Source organism: Rhamphochromis sp. 'chilingali', assembly GCF_963969265.1.
Source record: "Rhamphochromis sp. 'chilingali' genome assembly, chromosome: 19".
Classification (NCBI taxonomy): Eukaryota; Metazoa; Chordata; class Actinopteri; order Cichliformes; family Cichlidae; genus Rhamphochromis; species Rhamphochromis sp. 'chilingali'.
This window is the reverse complement of record NC_137946.1, coordinates 34,250,767-34,277,567: the sequence shown is the minus strand read 5'-3', so window position 1 is coordinate 34,277,567 and position 26,801 is coordinate 34,250,767. Positions and strand designations below refer to the sequence as shown.

General features: G+C 48.8%; 2 protein-coding genes and 1 long non-coding RNA gene across 4 annotated transcripts in view; 2 read left to right on the top strand and 1 right to left on the bottom strand.

Annotated features, from left to right (window-relative positions):
- LOC308387774 overlaps positions 1-11,425 on the bottom strand; it is a 105,250-nt gene extending 93,825 nt beyond the window's left edge. Inside the window, exon 1 of the long non-coding RNA XR_013969982.1 lies at positions 11,173-11,425. This is a non-coding gene — a long non-coding RNA (uncharacterized lncRNA). The remainder of the gene's footprint in view (positions 1-11,172) is intronic.
- Positions 1,460-15,110, top strand: LOC308387738 (hepatitis A virus cellular receptor 2 homolog). Of its 2 annotated transcripts, none has more exons than XM_080868001.1 (8): positions 1,460-2,108; positions 12,576-12,659; positions 12,745-12,946; positions 13,034-13,176; positions 13,255-13,326; positions 13,882-13,955; positions 14,038-14,140; positions 14,819-15,110. In XM_080868001.1, the coding sequence occupies exons 3-8, from the start codon at positions 12,771-12,773 to the stop codon at positions 14,893-14,895; spliced, it is 645 nt and encodes a 214-aa protein (XP_080724127.1). In that variant the 5' UTR covers positions 1,460-2,108; positions 12,576-12,659; positions 12,745-12,770; the 3' UTR covers positions 14,896-15,110. The 2 variants fall into 2 exon arrangements, with proteins under 2 accessions (XP_080724127.1, XP_080724126.1); XM_080868000.1 differs by lacking the exons at positions 1,460-2,108; positions 12,576-12,659 and adding exons at positions 8,473-8,508; positions 10,153-10,205.
- Positions 15,111-21,966: 6,856 nt separating this feature from the next.
- LOC308387732 (CMRF35-like molecule 2) overlaps positions 21,967-26,801 on the top strand; it is a 4,932-nt gene continuing 97 nt past the window's right edge. Inside the window, exons 1-8 of the mRNA XM_080867993.1 lie at positions 21,967-22,447; positions 22,785-22,880; positions 23,281-23,622; positions 23,822-23,884; positions 24,245-24,306; positions 24,679-24,760; positions 24,952-24,979; positions 26,224-26,801. The exon at positions 26,224-26,801 is cut by the window's right edge and continues 97 nt beyond it. Coding sequence (XP_080724119.1) covers positions 22,847-22,880; positions 23,281-23,622; positions 23,822-23,884; positions 24,245-24,306; positions 24,679-24,760; positions 24,952-24,979; positions 26,224-26,437 — 825 coding nt within the window. The 5' untranslated portion in view covers positions 21,967-22,447; positions 22,785-22,846 and the 3' untranslated portion in view covers positions 26,438-26,801. The remainder of the gene's footprint in view (positions 22,448-22,784; positions 22,881-23,280; positions 23,623-23,821; positions 23,885-24,244; positions 24,307-24,678; positions 24,761-24,951; positions 24,980-26,223) is intronic.

The following is a 26,801-nucleotide window of genomic DNA, read 5'->3' as shown; positions in this document are numbered from 1 at the left end:
GATGGTGGGTGTAAGTGCGATAGGGCGGTAGTCATTGAGACTGGACACAGAAGACTTCTTGGGCACGGGGACGATGGTGGTGGCCTTGAAGCACGTGGGAACGACGGCACTGCTCAGAGAGATGTTGAAGATGTCGGTGAGAACATCTGCCAGCTGATCAGCACATTCTCTGAGCACTCTGCCTGGGATGTTGTCTGGTCCAGCAGCTTTACGTGGATTGACTCTGCGTAGAGTTTTCCTCACCTCAGCTGTAGTGAGACACAGGACCTGGTCGTTCGGAGGAGGGGTGGTCTTCCTCGCCGCCACGTCGTTCTGCCTGTCGAACCGAGCATAGAAGTTGTTAAGCACATCTGGGAGGGAGCCGTCACTGTCACAGGCAGGTGGTGTCGTCCTGTAGTTAGCGATGGCTTGTAAGCCCTGCCACATGCGTCGTGTGTCGCCGCTGTCCTTAAAGTGGTTGTGGATTCTCTGGGCGTGTGCGCGCTTCACCTCTCTGATGGCCCGAGAAAGTTCAGCCCTCGCTCTTCTAAGCGCCACCTTATCTCCCTCTTTGAAGGCAGAGTCTTGGGTCCTTAGAAGTGCACGCACTTCCGCAGTAATCCACGGTTTCTGGTTGGGTCGTGAGATGATGATCTTGGAGACAGTGACGTCATCGGTGCACTTGTTGATATAGCTGGACACTGATGATGTGTACTCCTCCAAGTCAGTGAAGTCGCCGTAAGTTGCAGCCTCTCTAAACATGTTCCAGTCAGTGCTCTCAAAACAGTCCTGAAGAGCAGAGATGGCTCCTGCTGGCCAGGTTTTCACCTGCTTCAGAACCGGTTTTGATCGCCTGACGAGTGGTCTGTATGCTGGAATTAGCATAACAGCATAACTGCAGACTATTTTTAATCCCTGCTGAGACGTTTGAGAACTTTACAGCGGCGTGCCCTCCTTATCACTGCTCTGTAAATCATCTCAAACCGCTCCTTCTTAAAAACAAGCCCCGCCCCCGCTGCCTTTAAACGTGACATCACTGAATTATCTCCTGCTCTTCAAAGAATGAGCCCACAGTTTGTTCAGCGTGTTGTCAGAGACGCTTAGCGCCTCCTGTTGGTCGTAAGCATCAGTCAATTTGGTTGTGCAAATCTTCCAAAGTTACATTAACCTGGAAGTGACATCGTGGGGGGGGGGGGCTGACAGCAGGCTGACAACTGAGACCTCCGCCCACTTTGCCCTGACCTTTGTCACTCATTGGCTCTCGACGTATGGCTGACAGCCAATAAACATGCACTCGTCACAATTAGTTTGAAAACACCAAAAAACGTCATCTTGAGGCTTTAAAACAGGTCATGTAGTAACTACGCCCGTGTCTTACACCACCCGTGGTCCTCCGTCTGCTTTCATGGAAGTCTGTAACTGAACGAAAAACTGATGTCAGCAGTGTTGAAATGAGGTTTTATTGTTTAAGGTAAAAACAATCGAAAAGCCGACCGTGCCGACTGTAAACGTTGCACCAGGACCGGGATGAACGCTGGGAAGTGGAAGGAAGTGAGCCTCAGACAGAAACTTGTGTTTGTTGTTCTTCAAACTTGCATCGAATCAGAGCTGTGAGCGCTCGGGCCGACTGTGGTTTCAGGAATGACTGAGTGGAGGTCTCTGAGGACCCCGCTGTCTGCACGTCTCAGCAGTTTGTCCTTCAAAGGAAAGTGAATGCAGAGAATGAAACAGCGTCTCTGTTGGTTTCACTTGGTCTCCAGCCAGAAACAAAGTGCTGACCAGCAAACCCAGAGACGGCGAGCGGCGGCGGCGGGCTCCGACCTCAGAGGAGCTCTGATTGGAAACAACTGTGAGCTCCGTCCTCAGAATGACGTCGATGCTTCTCTGCCAGACTCTGATGTTAACAAGCTCCGTCTGACAGACGGGCTCAGTTTGTTTATCGGCCACGACACGAGGTTAGAACGCCTGAAGGCTGTGATTGGACGGAAACACACAGATTAACAAGGGAACTGTGGAACGTCACGATGTTGCCAGGCAACAAAGATACACGCTGACATCCAATCAATCGATGCGTTTGATATGAGCGGCGGGGCCTGACCCATCAGAGGGAGGTGGACCAGGAAGAGCAGGTAGACGGCCGTGACCTATGTGAGTCCTCACAGGTGCCGACACACCTGAACTCCACCCGAGTCTCAGGCAGCCAATGATGGAGGTCACCTGTAGTATTGGTCAAGTTACTTGAAAAAAGTAATCAGTAACTAATTACTTTTTTTCAAAAGAAATTAGTTACTTAGTTATTTAGTTACTTAGTTACTTTTTTACAACCTGAATAGGTAACAGAGTGATAGATCTTTCAGCCCAGTTCTACTGTTTCTGCATCATCCATCATATACATGTAATCAAATGAAAACGTCTCTGTTTAAAACTTGTTTTATTAGTTTGAATCTTTTAACTTTATGCATCAAGCAAAAGTTAGACTATACACAACATCCTCTGATTGGACAGCCGGATGTTTGCCCCGGTGCAGGTGAGCCGCAGCCATCAGTGGGAGGGTCCGGGAGTTTCTCTGTGTCACACTCCCGTGGCAGCGCACTCGGTGCTCGCTCGGAGGTTTAGGGGTTTTTCGTTGTAAAAAGAAGTTTTCTTCCCACGCAGGACGCTAGTGTTTTTGTCACTTTTTATGGACTCAAACTCAAAGTAATGTGAGTACTTCCACGCTTTAAACGCTGCACGCTCATACTCTCTCTGCACTCGATATGTGATCCATTGTTGATCTGCACACAGCTGTTGCCACGAACGTCGCACTCGGTTACGTCACTGTCAGGAGACACTCTCGCAAATGAAATCACGGTTTTAGTAACGCAGTAACGCAGCGTGCTTATGGGAAAGTAACAGTAATCTAATTACCGTTTTTTGCAATAGTAATCTCGTACTTTACTCGTTACTTGAAAAAAGTAATCGATTACAGTAATGCATTACTGCCCATCTCTGGTGACCTGTAAGGGACAAGGCCACGTGTGGTATCTGAAGCCCCGCCCATGGATCATGGTGCGCGGTCCAGGTGTCTCTCACCGAGCTCCTCCTCAGTGATGACATCACCCCGAGTCCAGACACAGGAAGTGCTGAGGGTGAAAATCTAACACAACATCGATGTAAAGGATCAAATATTTACATTTGATTTATATATTTGGTTTTTGTTAGCGACTAAAAAATGTTTCTTATTTTGGGGGCGTGGCCTGTGGACTGCTCAGTTCCTCTGCTCTGCTGCTGCTTCACCTGAGCAGGTGAGAGCAGGCACGCCTCCACCCTGTGACCCGCCCTGATGTGAAACGTTCATCTCTGAGACGTCTTTGGGAAAAAGGGACATTTTAACCACGAGTCAGTTTTTCCACATTATAAGGAAACAGCGCTGTGACGAAACCACAGCACGGCGCCTCCACTGTAAGAAGGGAAGAACTTTTTTTACTGTGTGAAAAAAGAGAACATCGTTTGTGTTACTGATGTGATTTAAACACATGAAACAAGAAGAAACGAGAGTGAGACAGAGCAACGCTTACAAACTGGCTGTTTTACAGCTGATCAGACGTTTAGGACCACACCTCCAAATAAACCAAAATAATAATGGAGCGGTTTACAATGCCACTATTCATTCACTCTCACACACTGGTTCACCACAGCTGCCCTAGGGCAGACTGACAGAGGCGAGGCTGCCGTATCGCACCATCGGGCCCTCTGGCCAACACCAGTAGGCGGCAGGTGAAGTGTCTTGCTCAAGGACACAACGATCAGGACAGAGAGCCCGGGGATCGAACCGGCGACCTTCCGGTTACAGATATGCTTCCCAACCCCCTGAGCCACGGTCGCCCCGAAAACAGAAACCAAAGCTCCAAACATGAACTCAGTAATGAGGAGCTCCACATTATTGGTGACCACTGCAAAAACTCGTTGCAGTATACTCGATGCGAGCGTTTCCACGAGGTGATGGGAACATCACCTTTATGTCTTAAAGACATAAAGACCTGGATGGCCGCTAACTTTCTGCTTCTTAATTCAGATCAAACTGAGGTTATTGTACTCGGCCCTGAAAAGCTTAGAAATATGGTATCTAACCAGATTCTTACTCTGGATGGCATTACCTTGGCCTCCAGTAACACTGTGAGGAACCTTGGAGTCATGTTTGACCAGGACATGTCCTTCAATGCACATATTAAACAAATATGTAAGACTGCTTTCTTCCATTTGCGCAACATCTCTAAAGTTAGAAATATCCTGTCTCAGAGTGACGCTGAAAAACTAGTTCATGCATTTATTACTTCCAGGCTGGACGACTGTGATTCATTATTATCAGGAAGTCCTAAAAACTCCCTGAAAAGCCTTCAGCTGATCCAAAATGCTGCAGCAAGAGTCCTGACAGGGACTAGAAAGAGAGAGCAGATTTCTCCTGTTTTGGCTTCCTGTTAAATCCAGAATTCAAAATCCTGCTCCTCACATACAAGGTCTTAAATAATCAGGCCCCATCTTATCTTAATGACCTTGTAGTACCATATCACCCTATTAGAGCACTTGGCTCTCGCTCTGCAGGCCTACTTGTTGTTCCTAGAGTATTTAAAAGTAGAATGGGAGGCAGAGCCTTCAGTTTTCAGGCCCCTCTTCTGTGGAACCAGCTTCCAGTTTGGATTCAGGAGACAGACACTATCTCTACTTTCAAGATTAGGCTTCAAACTTTCCTTTTTGCTAAAGCATATAGTTAGGGCTGGACCAGGTGACCCTGAATCCTCCCTTAGTTATGCTGCATGGGGATTCCCATGATGCATTGGGTGTTTCTTTCTCACTCACTATGTGTTAACAGACCTCTCTGCATTGAATCATATCTGTTATTAACCTCTGTCTCTCTTCCACAGCATGTCTTTATCCTGTCTTCCTTCTCTCACCCCAACCAATCACAGCAGATGGCCCCGCCCCTCCCTGAGCCTGGTTCTGCAGGAGGTTTCTTCCTGTTAAAAGGGAGTTTTTCCTTCCCACTGTCGCCAAAGTGCTTGCTCATAGGGGGTCATATGATTGTTGGGTTTTTCTCTGTATCTATTATTGTACGATCTACTGTACGATATGAAGCGCCTTGAAGCGACTTTTGTTGTGATTTGGCGCTATATAAATAAAATTGAACTGAATTGAATTGAACATTTCTCCAAATGGTGAAGAGGGCTGCATGAAGGCATCTACTGTCTGGAGCTGTCGTCCATTTCTGTAAACTTCGCTCACCAGCCATCCCTGAAGGTTCTCAGTTGGGTTTAGATCAGGGAGCACGCAGGATGGTCCAACAGAGTGATGTTATTCTCCTGGAAGAAGTCGTAGCGTTGTCCCGTTGATAAACCCAGTGGTTACCACACAGATGAGGGCCAGGTCAGGAGGGATGTTCTCTGCAACATCTGGACACAGCCAGCAGCTGTTTGACAGCCCTGCACCTCCTGATGTTCCACTGAAGGAAAAACCACCCCCTCCACTGTGGAGTGTAGAAAACACCTCAGCTCATGCGGTTCAACAACCCGACCACGTTCAAACAGGGAGCATCCTGACAGGAAAGGACAACGAAGCCACATTTTTGCACAGATTTGGCCTTTTAAAGGCATCAGCTGTAAAACAGCCAGCTTCAGTGTAAGCGTTGCTCTGTCTCACTCTCGGTTCTTCTTGTTTCATGTTGCAGCTCGAGTTGCAACCTTGTGAAGATCCAAACATGCAAAACAGGATGTTTTGACATTTTCAGAACTTTTGATCGGGACTGTTTGATGACGTCACACACTGATTCCAATTAATGAGTAAAATCAGTGACTGTTGTGTGTGCAGGGACAGCCTGAGTAAATAAACTTTATTACTATCAGATTGTTTTTATTGAACCCGTCCAGCATTACTGTCTGTGTGTGTTTGCAGTACTCCTACTCTGTAGCAGTTTTAGGACATCTTCATCCCTCAGCGTGTGTGTGTCTGTGTGTGTGTGTCTGTGTGTGTGTGTCTGTGTGTGCGTGGGTTTGAATCGTGTTGCAGTCTTATCGCCCCCACCTGAAACACTCAAACCGCCAAACTCTCAAATGTTCCTGCAGGAAGTCTGTGGGTGAAGAGCGAAAAATAGAGACTCATCTTCTACATCCTGAAGCTGTTCCCTCCTACAGCAGGCCTCTGATGTGTGCGTGTGCGTGTTTTCATATCTCTGTGGGGACCAACAGTTTGAGACTCAAACCGTGTTTTTAGGGTTACAGTCAGGCTCAGGGTCATGTCAGCTGTGACACGTAAACAGACTCCATGTTATGAGCAGTGCTCCACATCAGGGGGCGGGACGAGGCTCATTATGGCAACGCCGCCCTTTAGCTCTTAGCTCAGGAACATCCTGACTGACTCTCTGGTCCCTGTAGCAGTGTGAGTGGGCGGGGCCTCCCCGTGCATGGTCACAGTGCAAACACGTGCACGCATCAACCACCTCATTAACGGGGGACGTTTCCTTTTTCGTCTTCTGTGCAGGCGTTCACATCTTCATCCTCATGTCCAAACGATGCTGGAGGTGGAGTCGATCATCCCGTCAAAACAAAACTTTTATGAAAGAAGGCGGATGCCAAACAAACCCGCTGGGACCATCTGCAGCTCTGACCCCGGGAAGGAGGAAGAACGCCGAGCTCTGCCTCCTGGTCCAGGAATACCAGGGCGAGGCGGGATAGCGTGGTTGCTCGCAGCGGAGGTGGATGTTTGTTCCCACATCCGTCCATTTAAAGTCTGCCTGGGCGAGGACTGCATCGTCCTACATCACAGAGCGCACACCATCGCCTCCGAGAGGAGAGAACAACCGGACAGGTGGAGTAATGCAGCCTGTCCTCATCAGTCTTACAGACAGAGCAGAAAGGGTCAGAGCGAAACCTGAACCCTGTGACCTTCGACCCCGAGGCAGCAGGATGAACCTCGGCGTCACACTGTCAGTGAAGCCAGATCATTAAAGATATCCTGATACGTTGACCTTGGATCCAGCAGGTCTGAGTGCAGCCCACAGCTACCACAGACGTCACTGTTCGGTTTGTTTCTTCCATTTGCTCTGTGGGAACAGAGTGTAATCAGAGTACTCTGTGGGGTCGTGTACACTGATTATGTGCTAATGGTGTCTCATAAAGACATAATGAGTGCGGCTGCACGCTCTTCACTCACACCTGCTGTCATAGAAACGCCTGACACAGACGCCGTGCTCACATTAGCTCACGGCGTCGACGCCGATGCTAATCTCGTGCTCATTAAGCTGAGAGCCTGCCTCTGGACGCCAGCTCGCTCACGGGTCAGAGACGGCTTTAACCTGAACGCACGCGCAGCATTTGACTCAGTTTTAAAGCTGATCTGTGATCAGCAGCAGGGAGCTCAGAGTTTCAGGCACATTCATTCATCACAGTTTCATTCTCTGTCTCTGCTTCCTGGTCTGGTCTTTGTGGTCGATGCTGGTTTCCTGCTCCAGGTTTCAGGCCGTGGTCGGGTTGTGGGTTTGAATTCCTCTCGGGTCGTGACCTTTGACACGATTCATATCAGATTAACTCTCTCACGCGTTGCTTTTTGAGGTTAAAGAGTTCATTTGTTGTGCAAAGTGTTTCATTGGAGCTTTTTTAATGACATCACGTCCCCGTGCGTCTTCTTCTTTGGTGTTTAATGGCAGCAGCTGCAGAATCAGCAGGTCGGATGGAGACGGACGTGTCGTCTCCTCGTCTCAGACACTGAAAGAAACAAACATGCTGCTTCCATCATCGTCGCAGTCATGGCAACCACCAATAAAGTGACATCAGCGGGTAACGAGGTCGACCTGATTTCCCTCTGTCTCCGCCGGGTTAACGAGGCTCTGACCTCCCTCTCCTCCTCAGCAGGCGGCGTGTTGTTGTTGTGAACGTCTCGGCAGCATGAATTAAATCTGAGCTGCGGCTGAGCGCGAGAGGCGAGCCTCCACCTGCTGGGTAACACGGAGATGACTGCGGGCAGAGGAGGCGGGAGGCCGGGCGGGAGCGCATCGTCAATGAATCCTGCAGAGTTCGGAGTTCAGTGAACGTAACACGACCCTCACCCAGCAGGGCGAGAGGCGGAGCACACCTGGACACGTCACCACATGAAGAGAACAGGGAGCTGTGAGAGTTGAACCTGTGGTCTCATGACTGCAGGGGGAGCTGCTTTACCTGCTGAGCCACTGAAGACTTCAGTCCAGCCTGAACCTGAGCTAACAGCAGTGTGAACCACAGAGAGCTGCACGTCACCTCAGAGGCTCTGATTGGTCCTCATACCAGCACCAAACATGGACTCCTCCTCCACAGGTGACGCAGCCTTCATGCTCAGTTTCTGTGCTGAGGCTTGTTTTCCTGCTCAGACTGTGTGAAGGTGTGTAGTGAAGGACCCGAGTCTGTTTTCTGCATCAGGCTTCATCCTGCTGAGGCTTCATCAGCGCTGAAGATGGTCCACGAGGGAACAACGCTACATCCAGCCCGGAGCGTCAGCATCACAGCGTGGGTTCGACTCCCACTGCAGGTATGCAACAACTCAAACCAATAAACTCCAAACTAAAAACCTTCAAGCTAATAAACAAAATAAAAACCTAAACAACAACTAAAAGGAAACAAAACAAACAAACTCTAAAGCTCGCTGCGTCTCACTTGCGTTCGCTTCGTGGATTTGCGTTGTCATCAATTTGTGACTTCCTTCACCTGCGACACACCAGACTGAAGGTAAGACAAGGTGTGTGGGCGAGCTAGCTTGGACTAAGCTAGCTAGCTCAAGAGCTTCTTCTTACTTTGCTTAATGCTAACATGTTAGCTGTTAGCGCATTAGCTTTCTAATGAATAGCTAAGCTAGCTGGGGAGTTTTGTTGTAAATCTGAGCCATAACTCAGGTGGACCTGCTGCTAACACTGAGCCTAAAGACCATTTAAAACTGGTTCTTTGCTCAAGAGCACAGAAATCACAACCAAGTGTGGCTGCCATGAAGCAACAAGGAATAGTACAGCACATTACACCTGATGATGCTGCTCAGGTCCAAATGTTTAAAGTTCCACCTTAAAAATAATTCACTGTTATTGATAGATTGATTATTGATCAACAGCAGCAGAAATAAACTGACAGGAAACATCTTTAAACTCTAAACAGAATGCGAAACCAGGCCAGCAGAGTTACAGCTCACTGCAAACAATATTTTACTGATATTGGCAACATAATGGAAAAAGCTGCTGATGCTGTCAAAGCTTTAATAATGATTCTGCAAATATTGGACCAAATCTGACAGAACGAATTCCTGAGTCACTGCCATCAGCAGAGAAATGTTCCTCACAGCAGTGGGAAAAGGAATCATTGAGACTGTAAACATGTAAATATAAAACATGCACTGATTGTAAAGAAGGTCATAGAAGGAATCTCAGAGCCACTGACATACATCTGCAACTTACTGCAACTTATACGGGGCGATCGTGGCTCAAGAGTTGGGAGTTCGCCGTGTAGTCGGAAGGTTGCCGGTTCGAGCCCCGGCTTGGACAGTCTCGGTCGTTGTGTCCTTGGGCAAGACACTTCACCCGTTGCCTACTAGTGGTGGTCAGAGGGCCCGGTGGCGCCAGTGTCCGGCAGCCTCGCCTCTGTCAGTGCGCCCCAGGGTGGCTGTGGCTACAATGTAGCTGCCATCACCAGTGTGTGAGTATGTTTACATGAGTGTATATATATCTTTAAGTTGTTTTAAATAAATATATTTCTGATGGACGTAACAGGAAGAAAAAGTGTCGACTACTACTTACTGTTAGTTAGGAAACAGGGGGGTGGGGTTAAATAAGTGTTATTTGTGATTATTGTTTGACTTTGTTTGTTTGTCTTTTTTTCTCTGTTGTTGTTCAGAATAAAGATACAAAAAACAAAACTGACATTTGTTTGATGAAAGGTGAAAGGTCATTGTCAGGTGAGCTTTAACCTGCTGACCATGCTGTCCATAGTATTGCCGTGAGCACGCTCTGACATGGAGACATGGGGTGGAGCGACGTGGAGCTCTGATGGTGCGACGGCTCATCTCAAACATGTTTGCTGACCTCCGGCCTGTTTTGTGCCGGCGAGACGACTCTATGAATAACTGAGTGGAAAGAGGAAGTCAGAGCGACAACTGACTCATCTGACTGCTCATCCATTTGTCTGTCTGCAGCAGGAACAACACCACCATGCTGCCGCCGCTGCACGCTGTCTGCGTCCTCTCAGGTGAGTGTAACCTGTAGGTCAGGGTCGCTCAGAGCTCCTCTGGGCTGTGGATGTTTGTCTGAGACTGCTGGACCTGGATCCTCACAGAAAAGTCAGAGTCTGGAATTAAAGCAGCCGAGGAGAAAATCTGTCAGGATCAAACTTTTCATGTGTCCAACGCGACACGGACGCTTCTTGAAAGCAGTGAGTTTACAGACGGAGGCCACAGCAGTCATTTAAGGAGGACCTGGTGCTGTCGGGACTTTTTGTTGTTTGGAAAACTCGAAGTGTTAAAGTTTTACCAAGAGAAACTCCAGACTGTGGGAAAGATGAGACCACAGACAGAGCGCTGGACGGACCACAAACACCTCACACCTGCAGGTCGTCAGTGGACACGCTTGAATCAGTTCAGTTCAGCTTTAATTATACAGCACCAAATCACAACAACAGTCACCTCGAGGTGCTTTATATTGCACAGTAGCTCGTACAATAATAGATACAGAGAAAAACCCAACAATCATATGACCCCCTGTGAGCAGCACTTTGGCGACAGTGGGAAGGAAAAACTCCCTTTTAACAGGAAGAAACCTCCTGCAGAACCAGGCTCAGGGAGGGGCGGGGCCATCTGCTGTGATTGGTTGGGGTGAGAGAGCCAATAAAACCATTGATGATTTGAAATGATCCCAAAGCTGTCCTCGGATTGGTCAAATCAAACCTCTAAGTTTGTTATCCGGTCGTTAAGTGATGACGCGACTAATCCTACTTCCGGGCCTAAAGTAGTCTGCGTTTAATATGGCTTTTGTGTTGTTAACATGTTTAATGTTATGTATTTTCTTCTATTTGATCTCAAAAAGCTCCTAAAACAGTCAGTGATCACTGTTGACCTCCCTCGGCTTTTATTACCGCTAATCATTTATTTAAGCTCAGTTTTTAAAACCTTAGGATGTAACTACAGCCCAGCCCATGCAGCAGTATATGAATGACTAACCTCGTATTGTGGATGGATTATCTCAGTTGTTCTCCTGGCTGAAGTTTGGTCCTTTTACAGCATCCTGCCATGCGATTACATTTGTTCCTGACCACCGAGAACACTCACGTTAACTTTTATCGAGTGGAAAAAAGTTAGCTTGTTTATATTATGCTAACATAGCTGTGTCGCTAGCGGTCACGTAGCACATCATTATATAGCAGCTAGCCCAACTTCAGTAACCCTACAAACGTCACTGCTGTTTAGTTTTCTGTCTTCATTTATGCTGGAAGTGATAGCAGAGATGTACGTTTTAATTTGTTTCCAAAACCCCGCAGTCAGGACATGCTATATTGTATTTAGATAGAAGCTAGCGAGCTAACTCCCTGCTAACTTCTAACTCCGTTAAATGTCATAAATTCCGTTTTCATGGATGCCTGGATGTTAAACTCAATTGTTACACCTGGTAGAGCAGAACGCTGATCATTTTATTAAAGATGAAAGACTTTAGACAGTTTTTCAACTCTCAGTAATGCCACAGTGATCATTTGATATATGGACCTGCAGCGGAGTTTAGGTCCAGACACGGCTAGTGACGTCAGACTGAACAACCGGATAGAAAAAAAATCCTCCTGGATGTAAAGGGGCGTGGCCTTGCTGTCAGTGTTAAGCTGAGCTTAAATGTGTTCATGCTAACATCTCCTGTAATTATGAGCGATCAAAGGTCCTGAGTATGAAAGTGAGGTTTCTCAGATTGACACGTTTGAATGTTTCTCCACAGCAGCCTCACGTTACCATCAGCAGCCAGGAAAACAGATTTCTGTCTCTGACCCTAAAATGAGTGAAGCAGACAAATTAGACCACAAAGCTTTGAAAGGTCACGACCCCGCCTCCTCAGGTCGCCGTGAGGTCTTCGTATCTGCAGATGATACGTTTTCTGTGTGTTTGCGGTAAAACGGCTCCGTGATCATTACCTGACAGAAGAACGTGACGCACCTGTCACGGCATGGCTGGCTGTAGCTCAGGTGGCAGAGCAGGTCAGCCACTAATCAGAAGGTCGGTGGTTCGATCCCAGGCTGCCTCCTGGCTGCATGCCAAATGTCCTTGGCCAAGATACTAACCCCATGTTTGCCTACTGGTGGTGGTCAGAGGGCCCGGTGGCGCCAGTGTCCGACAGCCTCGCCTCTGTCAGTGCAGCGGTGGCTACGATGTAGCTGCCATCACCAGTGTGTGAATGTGTGGATGGCTGAATGTAGTGTAAAGCGCTATACAAATGCAGGCCATTTACCTGTCTGAAAGCTCGCTCGGTTTGCCGCTGCGTGCTCTGAATATTCATGAATAAGAGTTCAAAAAAACACGGCTCACATTCTTTCTTCCTGCTGTTCGTTTTTAAACCGTTTCTGATTTCTGGGGCTGACTCTCAGTGTTTGCAGCTCGTCTGGAAGCCTCGGCGCTCAGCGGCGAGCCGTGACATCGTGTCTGCTGGAGCAGCAGCTTCAGTCAGACTGGTGATGATGGTTTCCAGTATCGGCTGTCCGCTCTGACATCATCAGGTGTCTTTTTAACTCACTCCTGTGTTTGTCTTCCTGTCAGCGCTGACCTGTGTGTCAGCGGTCACCATGGAGACAGTGGTGGGCCACGTCGGGACAAAGGTGATGCTGCCGTGTCGCACAGGGGCGGGCAAACAGGGCGGAGTGGAGGTGTGCTGGGGGCGGGGCAAACCTTCACTGTTCACCTGCCACAACACTGTGATCAACAGCGCTGCAGCCCGCATCACCTACAGGAAGTCACAGAGGTGAGCGCAGGTGTGCGTCCCATCAGAGCAGACTGTAGCTTCCTGTCAGCACGTGGAGTAAAACCGGCCTTCGTCCCTCCTGTGCAGGTACTCTGTGTCTGCCTCCTCCTCCTCTCTGTCCATCTTCCACTCACAGCCGTCAGACTCGGGTTTCTACCACTGCAGAGTTCAGGTGCCCGGACTCTTCAACGACCAGACCTTCACTGTCCACCTCATCATCCTCAGCAGCCGTACGTCCACACACGCCTGTTCAGAGCGCTGAAAACAAAATGAAAACCTCAAAGTGTTTGTTTGTCTTTCGCCTGCAGCTCGCTCTGTGGCCGTAACAGAAAACACTGAGCTCTCAGACGGGGACCTGAACGCACCGCACACCACCACAGGTACCGTTCTCTTTCTCACTGCATGTCTTTACACTCATAGAAGAGTCGCCCCCTGCTGGTCATTAATAATAATAATAATAATAATAATAATAATAATAATAATAATAATAATAATACATTTTATTTGAAAGTGCCTTTCAGAGCACTCAAAGTCACTGTACACAGTAATGAAAAAAGCAACATAAAAGCCAGCAGTTTACACAATCATAAAAGAATAAGACATAAGACACATTTAAAATAGCCGAGTGGAGAGGTTATGTGGGATAAACTATTTTGAACTAGTGAGTTTTGAGTTCGGACTTAAAGAAAGAGAAGGAAGAGAAATTATATTTTAGTGTTCGTTTGGAGCTTCAAGAAGCTGCTCGCTGATGCTTCATGCTGTCAGTACAGGAAGCTGTTTGTGTGACGCGGCGTTACCCTGCAGCTGTTGCTAACGTGAGGTCACAGCCGTGACCCTGTGAGCGTCACACAAACACGTCCTCATGTTCAGCATCTTTAAATCTGAACACAAAGTGCGGTCAAGTCAGACGTAAACAAGCATCATCTGTTGGCCAGGTCACATCGCCCAGGAGGCAGGAAGTGACATCACAGGAGACGACACCACGCAGCCAGTGGTGGCTCTGGTTCAGGTACAAACACTTCATGTTTATGTGTTGATGTGTTATGTGTTTCTTTGTTTGTTTTTATTTGTATTTGTTTGTTTGTTGACAGTCAGCTGAGCAGCAGGTAAACGTTCTGCAGACGTTTGTTGGAAACACAGTGAGAGCTTCCTCCCTCGTCTTCATCCCAGCTCTGCTGCTGACCGCAGCTTACAGTCAGTACACACACACACACACACACACACACACACACACACACACACACACACACACACACACACACACACACACACTGCTTGCACACATTTAAAAACAGTTTTTGATGTTTTTCTCTTTTCGTTTTTGTCGAACCTGTGAAACAGCGCCACTCTCCTATACGTTCACGTTGTGGTTGAAAGCGGTACTGCAGCTGTGGTCACAATAAACCTTCACTGTGGAGAAGTGGTAAACAGCGCCACCCACATACATGCAGTCATTTAGTGGTCACAGCTGGTACTGCACAGTATGAGTATCCCCGCGGGAGACCGGGGTTCGATTCCCCGACCGGGAGGCGTGATGTTCTTCACCTCCATTATTGACTCTTGTAAAGCTGCTGCTTTGTCGAGACATGAGCATAGACACTTCTGTGTTCATGTCTCAGCTGACTGCAGGTTTCCAACATTATAAACACTCCATCTGCATAACTGCTGAGACTAACACTGGGTCAGCTCGGGCTCATCGTTGATCATTTACACACTGTCACACCTGTTCAGCCAATCACATTCATTCAGGGCCTGAAAGCTGACAACCACCACCCTGACCCCTGACCCCGTTATCTCTGACTGAGGTTTAGTTTTTGTTGAACTCAGAGAAAGCCTGGATCTGTGACAGGAAGTGTGTTTGTGTTCCTGCAGGAGTCTGGAGGTCCAAACAGGAAGCAAAGAGGAGGCCAGACCAATCAGAGAAGGAGGAGGAGAGCAGCGCTGTGTGACACCGACCTGATTATGAAAGTGTTTGAATTCCCATCTGGAACATCTCGGAAAGCCTCAGTCGAACGTTCTCTGCACAAGAAGCAAAATAAATCTGCTGCACTCACCTCAGGAGTGATGTCACTCACGTCACAGGTGGACGCCCTCGCCCCTGAGTGACACGTGTCCTCTGTGAGCTGTGACAGGAGCGATGTTTGTTAATAAACTCCATCGTCATACTGTGCTTAATGTGTTTAATAAAGTTTTCATGTAAACAGTGAAGAAGTCACTCAGTGTAACTCAGGTAACTGACTCCGCCTGTCTGACATCATCAACAACGTACCTTCAGTCAGCTTTTAGCCTCATGCTCGGTCTGAGCTCCAGCAGGTCATCTCCACATGTCTACCCGCCTAAATGCTGAGAGCAGGCCTGTGATTGGCTGATTAAATATTTGGACTAACGGTGTACCCAATAAAGTGGCTGCTCTGCCTGTTTCCTTGTTCTTGTGCTTCACACAGTTTGCAGAACTTTGTAAGGAAGCTGCTGATAACAGTAAAAACGTTGGCTCAGGTCTCACCACGCTGAGCTGTCACTTTATTAGGTACACCTGTCCCACAGCAGCAGCAGCTCATGTGGAGCTCAGAGCGACCATCAGGACAAAGATGGCTGAACAGGTTTGTTGACGTCACGCAGGCTGCTGTGCTGGGGTTTTCAGCTCCAGGGTTTACTGGGAATGGTCCAACATGAGGAAATCTCCAGTGAGCAGCAGCTCCCTGTGAGAGGAGCATGTCACAGCAGCAGCTCCAATACCAGAGTGTGCAGGAGAGCCTCCATTGTCAGCATCAGCAGGACAGCTGTGGGTCAGTCGGAGAGGGTGGAGTGTTTGAGGTGTCTGCCCCACGCTCTGATCTCATATTATTTGAGCCTGTTAGCAGCACAGCTCTCAGCCTCATGGCCATGCAGGCTGCAGACACCTGTCCACGTCAGGCACGAGGTACAGAAAACACCTGTTAGTTTTACATGTTTTATTGTTTTTATTCACTTCCGTTATTTTTTTATGAGGTTGCATGTTTGCTTTTTTGTTTTTGTTTGTTTGGTTTCTTAATAAGTGAAACGATTTCTAAACTGTCGAAATGTCCCCTCCTGCTGTGATCAGCTGTAGTACTGCTGTCAGACAGCAGGGGGCAGGCCGACCATCGTAGTTATGTCATGGTCACTTTCAGGTAAGACACGTTGTGGATAAAACGAGTACTGCAGGATTAGGAAAAGAATTGCTCCTCGTTAGTATAGTGGTGAGTATCCCCGCCTGTCACGCGGGAGACCGGGGTTCGATTCCCCGACGGGGAGAAAATCTTTTTCACCTCCGTGTTCACACATACAGACAAACACACTGTGGAAGCTCCGCGTAATGCTGGGCAGACACTGTGCGACGTTTGGCCCGTTTTGAGTCGTGCGACCGTTTTGGCGATCGGCCCGATTTTGGCCTTCATCGTGCGTCGTGTCGTATACGTGGGGTAACGAGACGCGATTAACACCTCACGACCAGCTCCCGATCATCAATGGCTTGATTTGAAATCCTCGCGACCGTCGTGAGGGTGTCAGCGCAGCTTCTCACACTGCGCACGCGCAAACACAAGTGTCAGCGAAAAAGACGGAGCAGCGGTGCAGCCTGTGATCGGGACACAAGCGACGGAGGCACAACTTTTGTGGCCTCACAAAATGATCACGACCACAACGACCGTGAAAATAGTTGGATCTACATCGCTGCTCAATCACAGCTGATCATGTTTTTCATCAGCAATTTAGCAAAGCTGGTGGTGTGTGTGTGTGTGTGTGTGTGTGTGTGTGTGTGTGTGTGTGTGTGTGTGTGTGTGTGTGTGTGTGTGTGTGTGTGTGTGTGTGTGTGAGACAGAGAGGGAGAGCGATAAGCTTCATGTTATGGACGCACAGTGTGACTCGGGTCGCATCAGAGCATCGTGACCTATGAACTTCTAACCCCTGCGAGTCAATCGTGCAGTTTGAGCAGAAGCTGAATAACACGACTGAAAAAAATCGCGCAGTGTAGCCCAGCATTAGACAGCAGGAGAAACAGAAACACCAGGTGGAGAAAATAACATACAGTTAATCACTGAAAGAAAAGTCAGTGAAAAACTATGTTAGAATAAAATTGGCTTCACAGAGTAAAATAAACGAGTTCATTATACTTTATAAGAATAATAAAACAACATAAAAGTGAAACCACACAGAAATCAGAATGAGGTCAAAATAATCAGCACTTAATGATCGATCACAAACTCATCAACTAATAATTTCTTTATCATTTCAAGTCAAACTTTATTGTCATCTCTGCTGTATCCGGTTACATCAGGACAAAAAACAACAATAAACAGAAATAAAAGAAGAAAATAAATATACACTTCAGACTAAGAGGACTGAGAGAAATTATAATTTAACATTTACAGTTAACAGTGGTTTAAAGTGACCAGTGCAGCAGCCTGTCCACAGAGCAGCATTCGTCTCACAGAAGCAGTGGTGTGGAGCACATAGACTCAGCTAACGGAGTGTGTGTGTGTGTGTGTGTGTGTGTGTGTGTGTGTGTGTGTGTGTGTGTGTGTGGGAGTGTGTGTGTGTGGGAGTGTGTGTGTGTGGGAGTGTGTGTGTGTGTGGGAGTGTGTGTGTGTGTGTGTGTGTGTGTGGGAGTGTGTGTGTGTGTGTGTGTGTGTGTGGGAGTGTGTGTGTGTGTGTGTGTGTGTGTGTGGGAGTGTGTGTGTGTGTGTGTGTGTGTGTGTGTGTGTGTGTGTGTGTGTGTGTGGGAGTGTGTGTGTGTGTGTGTGTGTGTGTGTGTGTGGGAGTGTGTGTGTGTGTGTGTGTGTGTGTGTGTGTGTGTGTGTGTGTGTGTGTGTGTGTGGGAGTGTGTGTGTCTGTGTGTGTGTGTGTGTGTGGGGGGGGGGGAGCAGGAGAGCTGGTGGTGAGTTCATGATGCTGATGGCTTGTGGGAAAAAGCTGTCTCGCAGTCTGGATGATCGTTTTTGTTTGTTTGGTTTCTTAATAAGTGAAACGATTTCTAAACTGTCGAAATGTCCCCTCCTGCTGTGATCAGCTGTAGTACTGCTGTCAGACAGCAGTACTACAGCTGGATGGGAGGAGGGAAAGGAGTCCGTGTGAGTGCTGTTAACAGTCTCTACCGTGGAACCGTGGATGCTGAGCGGTGTGTGGGTGGAGCGAGTCTTCCTGAAGCCGACGATCATCTCCTTGCTTTTGTTCACATTCAGTGTTAGGTTGTTTTCACTGCACCAGAGCGCCAGCTGCTGAACCGCACATCTGTACACTGACTCGTCGTTGTTGCTGATGAGACCAACCACGGCTGTGTCGCCAGCGAACTTGTTGATGTAGCTGGAGCTGTGTAGGGCGGCGCAGTCGAGGAGGGTGAACAACAGAGGGCTGAGAACACAGCCCTGAGGAGCTCCTGTGCTCAGCCTGACGATTCGGACGGACTGAGGTGGAGGTGAAGTGCAGTGGAAACAGCATCCTCGTCGACCTGTTGGGCTGGTGTGCAGACTGCAGCGGGTCCAGAGCGGAGCAGGTCGCTCTTCACATGTGCCATGACAAGTCTGTCGAAGCACTTCATGATGATGGGGGTCAGGGCGACGGGTAATCATTCAGGCAGGATCCTGAGGATGTCTTTGGCACTGTGGTGGTGGACTTGAAGCACGCTGGACGATCATCTGGCTCAGTGATGAGTTGAAAATGTCTGACATCGGCCAGCTGATCAGCGCGGTCTCTCGGCACGCGACCTGGGATGTTGTCTGGTCCAGCAGCAGTGAGAGATCTCACGCTGCAGGCAGACAGATGGTCTGGTCGGTGGTGGGGGGCGTGGCTTTCTTCGCTTGTGTATTGTTCAGGGCATCAAACTGTGTCTCAGGAAGTGCGGCATCTCCATCACAGCTGCTTGGAGCTTGTACTATGTGACACCTGAATGCCACAAACTGTGACAGTCTTTGTGTTGTGGACGCTCTGGATCTTCTTCTTCAATTTCTTTTCTGGATGATTTGAAAATGATAAATTTAAGATTTCATTGGAGATGTTCAGTGTTTTCATTTGAGTCTTTTTCAGATCAGCTGATCAGAGCGCAGCTGAAACTTTATGTATAAATAGACCCTGTGCACGAGAAAATGCTAACTTCCTGGTTTGAGGCTGGGCGTGGGGTTGTACATTTCCGGTAGCTTTACTTGCTGCAAAGATATCCTCCACAATCATGTCCAAAACTCAAAAACGGAAAGATGGCGTTAAGTTACAAAGAGCAGGAGGTGGGAACACTCACCGCTGCTGTGGGCGGTCGTGGCTCAAGAGTTGAGAGTTCGTCTTGTAATCGGAAGGTTGACTGTTCGAGCCCCAGCTCGGACAGTCTGGGTCGTTGTGTCCTTGGGCAAGACACTTCACCTGCCACCTACTGGTGACTTGTGTGGACTTGGTACAGCTAAATATCCCAGAATGCATTTCATCCAAAAACTCAAACGCTGCAATGGTGGACGAGCGAGGCTAAAAACTCTTAAATATTTCTGGGTCACAAAATAAGCTTTTAAGTTATTTTCAAGCGAGAATGTAGCTGTGTAAACTTCACATATCTGCTCGATTTATCAAGATATCACATATTTCCAAACGCGCTCCGATGTTTTCAGAGACGTCTGTGACCCGCCAGCTCCACAGCAGACAGCGAGGTCGAGAACAGCGGACTCCCGGCACATCGTAACACCGCCGTCACTCCTAAAACGTTGTCATTAACGTGGCTTCACTCCACATCAGCCGCTTTGCTAAAACGCCGGCGTCGGCACATGAGGACGCTGTCAGAGCCCGTCAACGACGTGGATTAGCTGCGTATATACGAATGTGAATCGCGTGATTGGCTGGAGCAGCCGGTCACTCACTGACTCACACTGCAAAACAGACTTTTTACGTGTTTATTTTCATTTCAATGCAGGTTCGGTTTTTGTGCGCAGAGACCGTGCAACAGTACGTGACTGCAACTGCGCGCAGCTTAGAGGGAACGTTAGTGATGAGTCTTCCCGCCGGTCACGTGGGAGACGGGGGTTCGATTCCCTGACTGTGTGGGAGTGGCCTGAGTGAAGAGGGTTACTCAGATTGACGGGTGGGCAGAGATGTCAAACGTACGGCCTGCGGGCTGAAGAAGGGACGGGGGCAGACGTTCTCAGGCAGCCTTTCCATCAGCACGTTTTGTGTAACGTGACGGAACAAGTGGAAAAAAACGAGCATCAGGCTGCGAAGCTGAGCGCAGACTTTATGAAGCTGGATCAAGTCAGACCTGCTGTTATTGGCCAGCCCTAAACCTCGTGTGTGTCACGTATAGACGGGGGTTTGATTCCCTGACAGGCAGCTGTGCAGGTTGGAATTTATCAGTGACAGACACGTCTCACATGAATGATCCCTCTGTGTCAGATCCACGTCGTAACTCAGTGACCAGAACACATTTTAGACCCAGACGTGAACCCGGCGCGGACCTGAGAAACGTAACAACAGCGCCGGGGTTCCCTGCTGTGGTCAAAGGTGGTACTGCAGTGTGTGAGACGCTACGACTAGGGCTGGGTATCGTCACTGATTTCTAGAATCGATTTAATTCCGATTCACAAGGTCCCGAATCGATTCGATCCACGATTCGATTTAATTCGATTTAATTCGATTCTATTCGATTTAAATCTGGGAAATTTTGACAGTCAGAAATATTATAATTCAGATCAGTACATTTAGAAAGAAAAGAAAGAAAGTGTACTTTATTGGTCCCGGACTTGTGCGTAACAAGCAAACGAATAATGAAGAAAGGGAAACTGTTCTTGAAGTACAGAGAGAGAGAGAGAGAGAGAGCTGTGCATCGCGGTGGAAGCAAAACAGTAAAAGTCAGAGTGAATTCATGACGATGTTTATGTGAAGCTTAGTTTGGATCTTCTTTTGCTGCTGGTTCGGTCAATATTGTTTGGAGAGACATCAAACTAACAGCTTTAGAATCAGCGCATAAAGGGCGTGAACACAAAGCGCCGACAGATCAGAATCAGCGAGCTGTGAGAAAGGTGACATCTCACTGATTCTGATCCGCGGGTCGCGCTGTGTGTTTACGTCTATGTGCAGAATCCGTGTTCCTGCTCTCATTTACTGTCTTAACTGTTTGGTGGTTGTTGAAATTTTGTGAGATGTCACCAGAGATTCTGGCATTTCGGGCAAAATAAATTTATATTAAAAAATCGATTCAGGATTTTAATGAATCGATTTTACGTTATCCAAGCCAGAATCGATTTTAATCGATGAATCGATTATAAAAACCCGCCCCTAGCTACGACCTCCCACAGGAAAATGTTTTTATTTTAATGAAACATAAAAATGAAGCAAATTATTTCCTTTTTTCATTTCTGGAGGCTGAAAAAATCTTTCTTTAAAATATGTGTCATGAGTCCAGCTGCAGATATTTCTTACAGCGGGCTGTCAGAGGTGAAAAAGGGAAGTGAAAGCATCCAGGGTGTAATCACACTGTGCTGATGCTAAAACCAGACATGAAAGCACAAACACCCCGATGAGTCAGAATGCTGCCACCACCGTGCTTCACTGCGGGGGCGTGGCCTCTGCCGTCTTCCTCCAACCACGAGCAGCGTCTCAGCTCGTCTGGCCGAAGGACGCTTCAGCCTGCAGGACCTTTGTCCTGCTCGTCCTTCAGTCTGGCTGCAGGCGTCTGTCCAGCTCACCTGAGACCTCTCAGTTTGTTCCTGTCCACGGTTCAGTGACGTCTTCTTTAGGACTAAACCTCCCACAAGTGTCTCTCCAGTAGTTCTGGACTGTTTGCAGACTCTGTGGCTGAGGCTACGTCCACAATGAAACACGTTTCTGTTTAAAAACGCAACGTTTGGCCTCCCGTCCACACTGAGACGGCGTTTTCCTCAAGGAGAAACGCAGCGTTTTGAAAACGAGTACATTTCAAAACGGAGCTGTCGTCGCAGTGTGGACACTCGAACACGCAGACTTTCTAAAACGATGATGCATTTTAGTCATGTGATGCAGTCACGTGACCAAATAAACAAAGACAGCGGAGGACACTACACAGCAGCTGTTTTGTTTGCTCTCAGCTTTGACGGCCCTGTTACAGATCTGTGCTGCAGACAGCTTTCCTTCAAATCTTTAATTCTCACTTGAGTTTGTGCTTTGGACCGTTTCAATGTGGACGCACGGCTCTGTGAAAACGACTGGAAACGCTAGCGTGGACGCCGTTTTCAGATCTATCCGGCCGGTGTGGACGTGGCCTCAGTGTGTAGTCGTCCTGATCCTGTTACCGTGTGAACACAAATCACTCTCAAGGAAACTGGGATGTTTCAAATTCTCTGTCATTACAATAACAGGTCACATGACTCGGGCTTTATATTTGATATGAAATGTGATATTCAACACTATGAACGTGATCGGTGATGAAAGACCTGCGGGAGCAAACACTGAGCTGTGGGTTAAACTCTGTCGTCGCTGAACCGCCGCAGTTTACCTCCAAGCCCCGCCCACGGCGTGGAATCATCATATCTGTAAAAGGTGAAGGTTTTTTAGGAAGGAGTCACGAGAGAACACGAGCTGCATGTTATTGATGATGAATAAACCAGAATTATTATTTTAGTTCAGCAGATAAAAACGTCATCAGGTTATAAAACAATGAAATAAACACGAGTAACGACAGTCATGTGATCATAAATCATCACATATGATCTGTAAAAGCCAAAGTAGTGTAAGTAATCAGAGTAAAAACAGACTCGTCTGACTGAGCACAGTAAACCGAGAGCTGCTCTCTGATTGGTCCCTGCCTGCTGTGTGTGATGCTCCTGCCGCAGCAGCGTGTGGTGCTGGTTTTTACGCGTCACTTCATTTCTTGCAGCGTGCAGCTGTGGTGACTGTCAGCAGCTGTTGGAGCTGCTCTGAGGCGCATTCAGCTCCGTCATGAAGCTCAGGCTGCTGCTCGCTCTGCTCTCAGGTAACTGCTGGCTCTCTTCCTCTGAAACTCTGTAAACACAGAAACTTTAGCCGCTCTGATGTCACTGCTGCGTTCTTCTTCTGCACTTTTGTAGCTTTAGCCTGAGTTTGCAGGATGAGTCTTGTTCAGACTGCAGCGAGTAAAGACGAGGAGCTGCTGTGGTTATTACTCGTGACAGGGCTGAGTCTCTGTGGTAGAGACGTGCAGAGGTCTGAGGACGAGCTGCTGGTGTTGTAACAGCTGTAACGTGGGCTCGTTCCCGCTGACCTCCTGCAGGCTTACAGGCTGAGGTCAGCGAGGGTCAGAGTTCAGGTCAGAGGTGACCTCTCCGATAGTCTGACCTGATCTGAGCAGAGTTTGGATCTGATGTAACAAAGCTTTCCTGTGTTTCTGTTTCCAGTCTGTGAATGTGACGGCAGCAGGGTCAAAGGTCACACAGGTCAGAACGTCACTCTGCCCTGTAAATATGACAGGAAATATCACGGCGCTCTGTCAGCGTGCTGGCAGCGAGGAGAAATACCAGCCAGTCGCTGCTCCAATCCGCTGATCTCCACAGATGGACTCAGAGTGTCAACCAGAGCTTCCAGCAGGTATGAGCTGCTGGGCCGACTGGAGGACAGAGACGTCTCTCTGACCATCATCAACCTGACAGAGGGAGACGCTGGACGATACGGCTGCAGGGTGGAGATACCCGGCTGGTTCAACGATGAGAAGCATCACTTTGACCTGAGCGTCGCCACAGGTGAGTCTGCAGGTTCGACCGAGCTCACGTGTCGGGATCATCGTCCTGAACCATCAGCGGCTCTCTGAGGACGACTCGCTCATGTCGCTGACAGCAGCTCAGAGAAACACATCTGTGAGATCCAGATGTTGATTCACAGCTGATCAGACGCGGAGTCAGCTCTGATGCTCGTTGTGTTCATGTCATTGATCTGTTTCAGACGCTCCCACGGCCCGCACGACAGACACGCCCACAGAGTCGACGTCGTCCTCTCCGACTGAAGGTGACGACAGAGCTGCCGTGAATCTGTTTGATGTAGCGACAGAATCTGAAAGCAGGAAAAAGGAGAAATTCAAATGAACTCAGATAATCCAGTCAGGAGCTCTGAGGTGAACGGGTGATGAAGGTGACGATGACCTACAGAGACCAGCAGCGTCTGTGTCAGTCAGAGGAAGTGCAGGTGTAAAGTTTTCAGTTAACTTTATTGGACACTTGAACATCGACGACGCCGCAGTGGACGACCTCTGTGTTTGTGTCTCGTGGGTTTCGTACAGTCAGACGTGTCAGGGTCAAATGAGAGCGCTATGACATCATCCTGCTGCTGACACGCTGTCCTAAAAATGTCTGCTTTCACGTCCCGCAGGTCATGTGACCTCCACAGAAAGCCCCCTGACGGCCTCCTCCGGTGTGAAGCGCAGCCACGAGGTGAGAAAACGAACGAACGCTGTGAAACGTGAGACGTGACGCCACCGCCACACGAAGACGAAGCTCAGCACGAGCGCCACACTGATGTTCTGAGCAATGAAAATATTATTTGAACAGACTGCACAGTGCACCCTCACTGTGATTGGTGGATCGATATCAGCAGATAAGTTAAACAGGAAGTAAAACCAGACTGTTTATAGACCCTGATGATGATGAAGATGATGAAGTCAGATTATGACTTGATGTCTCGCTCTGACAGTTTCTTTGTAGGTTTTGAACATCAGTCTGAGCAGTGATTGGCTGTTCCTAATAAAGTGTCAGTGTTTGAGCAGACCGCGGGCCTCGCTGTGACGGTGATGTCGTGTTTTTCAGGGTTCGCAGACGATGGCGCCTCTGATCGCCGTCCTGCTGGTCTTCGTGTTTCTGCTCACGCTCGGTGGACTCGTCGTCGCCGGTGAGTACGAGAATAAACCCGTCTGTTCTCACGGCCTCGAAACATCGAGGACGGCGACCGTGGTCGGTGTGGCAGCGGGTTCTTAATCCCGCCCTGAGCGTCAGTGATGCAGGAAACATTTATTAGTTTGAACTGTGTTTTACTCTGTGACGCACGGCGAGCTCCTCATCACGTCGTTTGTGTCTCTGCAGTGAGAAGACTGAAGCAGCTCGTCAGCACGTGAGTGGACTTCCTGTTTTCTGAATAAACGCCGTGTCTGAGCGCCTCGATCGCCGCTGATGAACCCTGAGTCAGGTTTGACCTTCGTGGGGTCTCGGCTCGCGGGCCTTCGGCGCGCTGCGATCATCTTGGCAGCGTCTTCTCACGACTGAGCGCGCTCAGACTGAAACTCACAGATAAAGAAACCCACAAACCACGCGGGCGATTTCAAACGAAGGCGAGCTGAGCAGGAGGTTTCAGGTGGCGTTGAGATGCTGAGCGAGAACGAAGCAGCCTGATCGTTAAAGCCCAGCACGCAGGCCCACGGGCCCAGATGTGTCCACGCTGCTGTCACAGCGCCGGAGCAGAAAGGCGGAGCGTCACGGCCGAGGCTGTGTGCAGCGGGCTGGCAGCCATGTTCCAGCGCAGTCGCAGGGTCGCAGCAGAAAGAGGAACTCGAGGATGTTTTATGCACGTGTGACAGTCATGAACGGTGACCAGACGACAGGAAACAGGAAGTTGAGGTTGTGGTCGTGCAGTCATAAAAACTTTAAATAAACTTTAAATACGTCTAAGTGAGGCAGGTGGAGCGCACAGCTGCGGCACATCTGCAGAACACCTGAGCTCGTCGTTCATCATCGTTTCCATAGCAACGCTCTTCACATCTCCTGGGGTCCGGGTGACGTACGACCAGCATCAGGAGCTCCACCCGTGAGCCCGCTGCAGACTCCGCCCACCAACCGCAAGAGTTTCGGTTCCCTGCAGCTCGGCTTACCAGAAGCTGCGAGCGAGGAGAGGAAGCTCTGAGGTTTACACCCTGCCTCCTCCTCATCCTCGCCCGGCCGAGCGCCCCGCGCTGAAATGTCACAGCCTGAATTAGAGGGTCACATGACCGCTCAGCCTGAAGCACGGCGTAACCAGCAGACTCTGTGACCTTTCAGAGTCTGCTGGGACTCGTTTTTAAAGTTTGAGGCTTTTACTTTGGAAAATCAAACTCGTGATGAAGCAGGAAACGGATCCACGCAGCAGAAATATAAACGATCATCGCCGACAGTGTCAGGTCACCAGTTTATGATCAAACGTGTCCGACACAGTCGATCGGCTGCCATGGTTACCATATGATCAGTCATCGTTTTTTATTCAAATTCATCTCAAAGGTTTTAAAGCTGACATGTCTAATGAGAAGCTGGAGCTTCTCTACAGGAAGTCTTTCACTGTCCACAGGAAGTCGCTGTGATGATGAAACTGATGCTCTCCTGTCTCAGTCCTCAGGAGAAGGTCGGCCCGGGTCAGCAGGTCCAGTTCAGCTCCACGGCGTCCACTCTGCAGCTGCAGAGCTCCACCGTGGACAACATCTACCAGATGGAGAGCGACGGTGATGGCGGCGATGGTGGCAGTAGCGATGGTGGCAGTAGCGATGGCGGCGGCGGTGATGGAGGTAGAGGAGAAGATGGGGGAGACTATGAGTACTGCCCCTGAGGTCCCACCCACCCGCCTGGAGGCAGGATGATAACAGGAAGCAGGAGCGTATCTCTGATTGGACACTTTGCTTTGAAAGGCTCCAATCACAGAGCTCCGGGTGTGCAGCAGGTGTAGTTGCTGCCTACAGATACAGCGAGCTTTTATTCTGATAGGTTGTTTTTTCAGAGTTAACCTATAAGAATCCACAGTGACACAGGTGACCCCGCCCCTTTAGACACCCACGAAAGTTCCCTGTAAAGTTTTAAAGTTTCGTTTGATGTCTTGTCATGTGACAAGCGAGGGACTCGTGACAACACGTCCTGTCTGACACGTGACCTGAAGCCGTCAAACAAAGACGTTCGTCAGATTTTTATTGTGACAA